Below are 10000 nucleotides of genomic sequence, written 5' to 3' on the forward strand. Positions count from 1 at the left end.
AGGTAACAACGGCTATGAGAATCTCATCTAAAAATATCACTTGCCCTTATTCCAATCACTTCGCGATTGATAACGATAACAGTGAGCTTAAAGTGCCCATCACCACAACACTTTTTTCCACTTTACTCATTCTCCGATATCATCTCAAATACATCGTGTTTTTTTCAGGTTTCACTTTTTTACTGGCTTTGAAAGACGGGAAAAGTGGTCAAACTTTGATCCATAACCGAGCAATGAAGGGAAATGGGTTCGATACTGGGTTGACGTCACCGATTGCCTTGCATTGAGCAAGTTCTTTGAAAACTGCAGCGATGCAAATTAATTTGTGACGTCAACCCGGGATCAAACCTATTCCCCTTCATTGCTCGGTTATGGATCAAAGTATTCTCTATTTTCTCAAATTCTGTAATAAACCTTGTTTACCCACCAAAAATTTGCACTGGCATTGTATTCGATTTCTCTCCAAACATCCACACCGTTCACACATCGTACTTCTAAGGCCTCGTCCACATGTATCGGGAAATTTTTGTATCCGCAATTTTTTTTTCGGATTCAAAAATATCCGCGTCCACACGAAGTTGCACGCGTGAGTCTTTTGAGGTCTAAGGTCGATCCGATAGTGTTACGTCACTGAATTCGAAAATTTCACGATACGGCTACCGAATTCGCCGAATACGTATGGACGCAAGCCGTTTCCTTTCCTTTTCCAAACGCTCGCTCACGTATCCGGCGAATTTCGATAGTCGTATCCGGAAATACGCTGCCAATTCAGATACGTGTGGACGGTCATATTCGCAAATTTTCGAATACACCAACGTAACACTATGGGATCCAGTCTTTCCCGGGTACGTGTGGACAGTGAAAACGATTGGAATACGCTACATGTGGACGGAGATGTCTTTTAATCCGAAAACAAAAAACCGTGAACTGCGGGGACAAAAATTTCAGGATACGTGTGGACGGCGTCTAGTAAATGTTCCATTTAAATCGCATCCCTTTTCATAATAGGTGTGGTAAAGTGGTAATTGAACTACGCGCGATGCTTTTTTGGTCTAAGAATTCAAATCTAACTAGCGCTGCGCATTCTTCGATTTCAAAATCACGGGTATGATTTTTGATACCAAACAGGATTCCACTCCATTCAATTGTTACTGTATATCATTAATATTGTTCAATTCCACCCTTTCAGGAGGCGGCACGAGAAATATATAAGGAGAAGCATGTAAAATGTTTAAGTGTTAAACTGAAATGAAGCACGAAAGTTTTCATTATCTCATGTGCATGTTATCTTTCACAATGGCCAAATTTTTATGTTGGTTTTTTCAAATTGTTCAGATGTGTAAGGTGGACTGATTTGCATTTTGTCATGCAATTACACTCCCGTAAATGTTAATCTTAATTGTTTTGCTTTTAATTTGAATATCGTTTTTAATTTGTTTTAAAAGGCGATGAAATGTTTACGGATGAAAAAAGTTACTACTTACTTGAAGCGAAGTAAGCTGCCTATCGACAAATAGATGTGACAAATCAGCAAACGTTTCCAGGTTATCCATAACATTGACAAACCTTGCGTAATGTTAAAATAAAACCGAAACAACAAAACTATCAAAGAAAAAGAGATCCGTTGACTGACCAAGTAGAATGTTCTCTTCTCGTGATATATAAACCGTCGAGCAACATTTATGAACTACATCACAGAGTAGGATGTAGGCCAGATTTATACAGACTGCACAGCCACCATGCATAACCCCATTTTTTTACAATAAGTTTAATACTTTAACCTGTTTTCAATCCTGATTGCATCTGCGGTGAGCTTTTTCTTTTTTGAGATACCAATAAAGCCTCTTTTTCGGGTCCATAATTGTCTTCATCCCTTTCCGTTTTAGTATGGCTCTTGGCGTGCTCTACTATTTTCTGACCGATATCACGTCCTCGAAAATCGTGGACTGAAGTCGATTTACGTTGAAACGCGCCACTATGCCTCAACACCTCTTCTTCATCAAAGGGCTCTCCTATCTCCAACATAGATTTATAAGAAGGCATCTCTAGATTAATCTTTGCTTTTGGCGTTGGCGGTTGAACCAGTTCACACTCTTGCCGCAACTTCTCGACCGCATTTTCTAGCAGTCTTCGCTGTCCGACTGGCAAATTTAAGTCGGGGAAATCTTCTTTTTTCAACGCTAGGACGGCGGGTAGGCAATCGATTTCATGCGTTTTCACCAAAATGTCAATCGTGCTTTGGTTGATAAATGAATCCTTCGCCCATGCTTCAAATAATTCTTGGCTGCCAAAAGTGTTATGCGTTGTAATGGGCGGTGGTTTTCCAGTCGAAGAAGCCGATGGCGAAGAATCGCTCATCGCCTTAACGAAGGAAAACATCCTAGTATTTCCCCGGTCTGAGGGGAAAACTCTACCCACCGATTTGGGAGTTAACGAGACAATGCCTTCATCGACTCCTCAAAGAAGAGACAGATGGGAAAGCCCATTAAATGCAGATAGCAGCGTCATTGCATAATCTTCAATCAACTTTTCAAAGAGTTCGGTTTCCGGCCACATGGTGTATTTTAAAACACTAATGTTGAACTCGATAACAAGAACAACCAGAGTTAATTTAGAGGGAGCGACAACAACAAAAAAACAATGTCATTTTGACGTGAAAGATATAAGGCTGTGGATAAGGGGTAGATTTCTTGTTTGTTCGATTTAAAGTTGAGAATAATTTACCTATTTTGCGATGATGCTCTAATGATCGCTTTTGACCGGATCTTGATTGACAAGAGTCGAAAATTCAGGTGGAAAACGAATTTGTTTTGTAGTACACGCAAGTAAACAATAAAATAACCTTCAAGGCAAATATAAAGCGCAAATTCAAACTAACTTTCATTACTTTACAAACTAAGAAAACCACAAAGATTTTAGTGTTTGAGCAAGGAGGTTTAGGCGACTTTGTTGAAAAATTACGTGCTTTTACCAAAAAGGGAGAGTTACAACTCGTTAATGATATTCCTAGAATAAAAATGGAAATTTAATAAATTTCGATAGCATTTTGAAGGTGCAGTTTCTTCAGACAAAATTTCACGGAAACCTCTAGAGTTAGTATATTTCTTTTGTTGCTTTAAATCAATGACTGATTAGTATGCGTTTACGTCCGTTTGTGAGACGACACTAAAATGGGTTATAATATGACAAAAACTGTGAAATAATTGTGTGGTTAGCTTGAATAGCCAATCTTTGTATACATTTCTGACCAAAGGCGACTCGAATTACGTGTATTTACATATGAATGTATGAATGAATGAATGAGTGGAAATGCTTTCATGAGCGGACACTGCACCACATAGAAGTGCTCTATCGGACAGCCTTTCGGCGAGTAGAGCGGGTAAAAAATACAATAGCTACGAAATGTTTCAGTGAATGATCATACAATTAGACAGGTAAAGACATTGCTGGTATGTTTTAAACGCGCTTAATTTGATATCCTACACCACTGAACCAAGATATATTTAGATATAATGCAAAAAACGAAGAGAACTAATTTTCCACTCTCTCCGACATCTGTCTTAGTTGAGTCAATTGTCGACAAGTCTAAATTAAAAAATGAGATTCGGTTTTGCTGAATTTAGAATTTCTGCATTATAATGCACTGAAGGAATCGTAGTGTTGATTTGTATGCAGTAATGTGGACTTCAGGGCCTTCAACCAATACATAGGTTTATACTAACCTCGTTCCCAGGACGAAATCTCGTTTTCGAAAGCTGTCAGCCATCTTGATCCAAATTAACAGTGATTCAGTGCAATGATTTGACCTTACAAATACATTACGCTGAATAAATTGTCATGAAATGTTAATGACCACAACATTCCAGCACGAAATCTTGCTATGTTGAGACTCCCCCTCCCCTTGGTTAGGGGTGGGATCTGGCCATGTGTTATGAACCTATGTATTAATTATCTATTCCAAAAGCCTGGTGAAAGAGTTTAAAAGTGCTACTCTAATAAAAAAAAAAAAACTTCCTTTTTTTGTTCAGATTATGGAAGTGTGATTGCTTGCAACTTGACTGTTAAGATTTTGAGGTTTGATTTTTATCCAAAGGCTGTTTACTTTGGGTGTAAGTTTTGGATTTCATGGTCCGCCATCACTCACGTTCCAAACTGACCGATTGGATATCAGAGGGTTGGATCTAGGGAAAGTGACGTCATTTACTCACTAGCTTAAAATTTCGGTTACATGAAGTTAACTCTATACTTATTAATTTTCTCGTCAATTTAATTTGAAAAAGGACATGAAAGTCGAGAAGGATGAATCTGGATCATAAGAGGCATTTGTATCATTGATAACCATTGGACCATCGAAGCCAGCCGATGAACAAGTGCGAGTTTTCAAAATATTTAAATAGATACCCATCACTAAAATTGAAAGCTAACAGGTTTAAAATGGGTGTTATATTTAAATACTTGTAATTAAGAGCTATTCAGAATGGGTGCTTTGAATTAAACACTGTTGATCAGCGTTACACGAAATGCTTGAATACGGTGCATGGGAATATTACGTTGGTGACCTTCTAATGTATATAAATCGTGTAATTGTCACGAGATGTCCAATGTCCTTCTCGTCTATCCCTTATAGCATTACCTAAAATTTCAGCAGGTAAACGCAGCTTATTATGTAAGCAAAAAAAAAAGTTTAAAAGTCTGAAAGCCCTAAACTTTCTAGCGGTCTCCTCCCTAATTTTAGGGGTCGCGGGAGAGAGAACTCTCCCGCAATCCCTAAGGTTAGGGAGTAGTCGACTGAAATTTCAGACTAAAAACTCCCCTGCTGCATATTAATTCATCCGCGTACACACGCATTGCAGTCTTAAACTATTGAGTCTTTGACGTCATTTTCTCTTCGATTCAGCTCTCGCAAGATTTTAAAAGTAATTACTGGCGGACCATTTAATAGAAAAATTCCAGTTAAAATAAATAGGTGTCTTCTTTAAATCAAGGCTTAAAACTTGGGTCACTTTGTGTTCCGTTAACATAGTTTTGAAATCCAAAGAAAAATACAAATTGATGTTTTGGTCATAGTAGCACTTTAAAGCATCTTCGCTGGGATTTGGGATTGGCAGGGCCGTTCACAGCTGGGACGTCATGATGGCGATGATGATGATGATGTTGATGATGACAGCCGAAGACAGGCGAAAGCATAGCCTTTACTACAGACAGACGATAAAATCATCTAATAGTGTTTTATTTCGACCAACAAAAAGAATAGCTCTCTGATTTTACACGGTTTTCAAGCTAGTAACTGACCACACAAATACATTGAGAAGCTTAGAAACTGAGTCTTATCATCAAAACGGGGAAGAAGTTGTTCCCCCTACAAACATCAGCACACTGTCCGACCGAAGACTCGTGGGTGCTGAGCCATTTTTAAATGGCACTGTGGCCGAAAACTACTTAAAAAGTAGTTTTCGGTCACAGTGACCTTCTAGAAGGTCTCTCATGATAAGAACAAAGGTTCGCTTATTTAAATACAATTCAGTAATAGCCGTTTTCATAATAGAAGACGAACAAATCGTCTAAACGGACAACTCGCACTGTGGTTTTGTCGACTCATATGAATTCAAGAAAACTAATTACGCTAGTCCTGTCCGACGTAAATTAATTAAAGTGCTACTATGACCAAAAATCAATTCTAGTTTTTCTTTGAATTTCAAAACTATGTTAGCTGAACACCAAGTGACCGAACTTTTAAGCCTTCATTTCAAAAAGACACCTGCTTATTTTGACTGGAATTTTCTTATTTAATGGTCCCCCATTGCTAACTTTAAACTCTTGAGAGAGCTGGATCGAGGATATAAATGCAATGCGTTTGCACGCCCGAAAATTAATATGCAGCACGGGAATTCCGAGCTTTCAGACATTTAACTCGTGTTTTGCATGTATAATAAGCTGCGTTTACACGCTGCAATTTTAAGCCAGTGAATCTTTGACATCATCTTTTGCTCGATCCAACTCTCTGAGGTCCAATCGGTCAGTCTTGAACGTGAATAATGGCGGACCGTGAAATCCTAAACTTGCACTCAAAAAAACGGTCAACATTCATGGCCATCCCTCAAACTGACATTTCCCTTTTTATTCAACTTACGCGACGTACAATCTACTTCAGACTTCAAATTTACTCCAAAGAAACAAACATTTTAAACATAAAGCGAAGATTGAGAATAGGCGAGTCTAAGAGTTGAACTCGGATCGACAGCTTCTTATTGAAGTTTCCGATATCCACTAGACTAACGAGACCAGCTCCCGGAAAGGCAAATTTTAGAGTATTGACACAGAGGTACCCAGCAAAATAAGTGAAAGCTAACCGTCTTCAAAGTGGTTTTTAGACCTAAATACTGTAGATCAGCGCGGCTTAGCTTAGAAACGCTATTTCTTGTTGAGCTAAGGCTCTATAATTCTGCCTGTTTTCATTCTTTTACAGCGGTAAGCTTGTCATATTAAGATGGGATATGTCGTTGTGTTATTCTTACGAAATGTCCAATGTCATTTTGAAGGAGAGAGTGTTGACCTAAAAAAAACGGTCTGTGGATAAAATTCGAAGCTCAAAATCTTGTCAGTCAGGTGTCAAGCAAAAACGCTTTCAAAATCCGAAGGAAAAAGGGAAGTGAATTTTTTGATCATAGTAGCACTTTCATTAAAGACTGACAATGGAACGACAAACTGGATAAGGTTGAGCGCATGAAGATTGGCACTTGGTATGGCTTGGTTACCTTACCTTCCGCGCCAACATTCCGCCATATTGAAAACTTCCCTAGCCTGCGTAGTAGGCGGTTTGGCAAATTTTAGACGCTTCTTTCCATCGGGGTTGACTTTAAAGTGACCGTTTTGAATATGGCCGTGCGAAAACCTTGGCCTGAAGTCAAACGAGAACGCGAGGGGGGAGGGGCCGAGGAGAAGAAGTGAGAAACAAATACTTTCCATAAACCACCGCTTCCATCCCTAATTCCATTTCTTAGTCGCTTTGTTCGTCAAACGTGAATTTAGGTTGGACTTTGGCCAACTTGTTCGTCTGGACGGACAAATCGTCTTCCTAGCCGGACAAATTCCAAACTACTAAGTCGTCTAAAAACTGCAGTAAGTCCCGTTTTCACATAAGACGATTTGTTCGTCGTTTAGCATGAAAACGGTCAATCAGGTGCTTACAAAACTGCGTTCTAAGTTGAGCTCGCCTGTTTCTAATATGTAAAGTCTTTTCTTATTGTAGAAAAGTGTCGATTAAGCAGGAGTTTAAGAGGAAAGCACTCATCTATTTGAGACAAATCACTTCTAGAAAGCGCATGAGGTAAAATTATTGCTGTTACTCGCAGGCTAAGTTTTTATGTGACAATTTTATGAGGCAAATATATTTGAACGTGTAGATGCACAGGAAATAATTGTTGACAAATCGCATTTAAGTGGGTCAGCAATGCCTTTGGACAGCAGAGATAAAGCAGAAACAAAGCGAAGTTGCGTGGCTGTTCTCCAATGGCGCTCACTAAGAGGCACGAATTTGCCACATTTTATGTGACAAGTCGTCCACACGAGCAATTTTCGTATTTGACAACTTTTATTTGTCACAAAAAAGATAACTCGCCAGCCTTTCAGCAAATATTTTTGTCACATAAAAATTGGTCAAATTTCCTCGTCTACACGAGCAAGTAAAAATTGTCACACAAAATTATAATATAAAAGTTGCTCGTGTAGACGGGGCTTAAAAGGAAAACGGTTCATTAAATATAATGTGCCATAAATTATGAAACCTAACAGTTGAATTTAAAAATTGCATTTGTATAATAAAACCATCACTAATCTTGTTTGAAGTTGAGTTAAAACTTTCTTAAAAGCAACAAGTTTACCATAGCATTCTGCACTCTTTCCCCACGCTCCACGAAGGTGTCAAAGAAAAAAACGAAACAACACATTTGAAGCGGTCCAAATGTTCCTAAGATCTTGCTCTAAAAAACTGACTTAATTACGTTGCTCTTAATTTTTAAATTGTCCCATCAGCTTGTACCTGCACTCGTGTCACCGTCCTCCTCCCCCTTGGGTTGAGTTGTGTCTGAAGCTTCTGTGACGGCTCTACAAAAGGGATAAAAAAACAGGGCAACACCTTTACTCTCTGTTCTTTTGACGAAGGGTTCGCAGCAAACTGGTAAATTTCAAATTCAAAGACACTGTCTTAGTTTACCCTGTGAGATCGTCGCCAGTTGAAAGGTCAAGGGCAGTCACGTGAACAACGCATTTGGGATCCAGGGGAGGAGGGCAATCCTGAAGAGAAAACAAAATCACTTGATGAAAAAACGCCGGCTGAACTGGTTCTACTCTCTTTGGCCAAGAGCGACGACCTGAAATGAAACAAGTGCTTGTGCCTCGAATAGGCTGACAACGTCACGCGAGATATTTAGGTCAATCACCAAGGGCCAAACAAGCAGAAGTTGTCACAGGAAAAATTTTTCCTCACTCACTCGGTTCCGGTCCCCGCAGTGCTGAGCGCTGGCTCCTTTTTCGAACAGCGGTTGGTCATTGAGCCACAGAAACCGATTGGTTCTCGTAATGCTTCAACGCGAAGGAAAAACTCATTGGGAATGGGGAACTTTCTTGCAATATTGCATAAACGATTCACTCGAATTTGTATCAAGAAAGTTTGGAACGTAAATTAACCGCAAAGGAAAAGATAGCTTCATTCACGAAATCGTTGGCCTGCAAATACATCTGAAGGCTGCAAGCGACCGGTGCGATGCAAAGCGGCTAGGAAATTGTCTAGGTGGGCAAACAAAATGGTGTGCTATTTACTTTCCAAAAAAAAAACCCGAATCTTTTTGCCTACTGGTAATCACCAAATCTTTTTTCCATTTCAGCGAAAAAACGAACAACAATCCGAATTTTCCATTTCATCGATTCCTGTGTTGACAACCAAACACATGCAGTGCGATGCTACTTCCGAAGAAGTAACTCCCTACAACATACCTCAGGAATTCTCGCGTGGTAAATCATGCCATTTTCCCGTTCACTTTTGGCTTTCTTCTCGTTTAAAAGTTTCTTTATCCTGCAATGATAAGAGCTCATAAATCTTTCGGTAAAAATCTTACCGGACGATGAAAAGTGGATGGTTCTACTACAACCACCAATGGTTTATCTTAATGCACTTTTTCAGGGCAAAAACGTTAACTTCGCAATTCTTACCTGGTCATATTTCGCGACATTAAATTTTCACGATTTCATGAAAACGAAACAAACCGAGTCACTGTATTTTCCAAATTTCTTCTGTAAATCAATAAAAACAAAGCGCCTTTTTTGCGTGCGGAAAATATCTCGCTTTGTGGGACGCTCTGCATGGTCCAAAAGGGTTTGGAAGTTCCAGTGAACGAAGCTTTGTTTTGTGATTGGCCACACAACATAGAAACTATTACTAACTTTTAAGCCCTTTGTGAAATTAGCAAAGGAAAGGAACTTAATTAAGTGTATAGGCCCGGTTGTCCGAAAGCCGATTAACGCTAATCCCAAATTAAAAATTAACCGAGGAGTTTATTTCTCTACTCCCAAATGTTGTACAACGCTGATATTTGGCAAAATTTTACATTACACGAGGTCAAGCTTGAAAACCAAAAATAACCAAAAGAAGCTTTCACCCAAAAGTTAAAAAAGCAAACCAAAGTTTACGCTAATCCTGGATTAAGTTAATCGGCTTCCGAACAACCGGGCCCTGGAGCACTAACTGGGGACACTGTAAACTGGAATCAACAAATTAACGCAAATCAAATGAAATGCTGGTTTTTGAGGAGACGGGAAAACCGGAATACCCAGAGAAAACCTCTCGGTGCAGAGTAGAGAACCAACAAACTCAGTCCAACTGCGTATGACGCCGAGTCTGGGAATCGAACCCGGGCTGGTGGGAGGCGAATAGGATATTTCCGAGTTCATGTCAGCCTCCTCTTCAAAGCGACTCCAAGTGCAAAGTTTTTGTGATGGTAATTAG

The 10000-nt window shown here is 39.4% G+C and overlaps 1 protein-coding gene across 2 annotated transcripts in view; it reads right to left on the reverse strand.

Annotated features, from left to right (window-relative positions):
- The window catches only part of LOC137993539 (BRO1 domain-containing protein BROX-like), a 34012-nt gene that overhangs the window by 4680 nt on the left and 19332 nt on the right, over positions 1 to 10000 (reverse strand). The window contains exons 13-16 of one of the 2 annotated variants that reach the window (XR_011121883.1): positions 8992 to 9070; positions 8213 to 8292; positions 8039 to 8103; positions 3723 to 3806 (exon numbers count right to left, since the gene is read on the reverse strand). Coding sequence is in view for 1 of the 2 variants with exons in the window: in XM_068839459.1 (XP_068695560.1) it covers positions 8039 to 8103; positions 8213 to 8292; positions 8992 to 9070 (224 nt within the window). In the remaining variant the exon portion in view is untranslated. The remainder of the gene's footprint in view (positions 1 to 3722; positions 3807 to 8038; positions 8104 to 8212; positions 8293 to 8991; positions 9071 to 10000) is intronic. The other variant, XM_068839459.1, reaches the window with a different exon arrangement.

This window comes from Montipora foliosa, chromosome 2, assembly GCF_036669935.1.
Source record: "Montipora foliosa isolate CH-2021 chromosome 2, ASM3666993v2, whole genome shotgun sequence".
NCBI classification, from domain to species: domain Eukaryota; kingdom Metazoa; phylum Cnidaria; class Anthozoa; order Scleractinia; family Acroporidae; genus Montipora; species Montipora foliosa.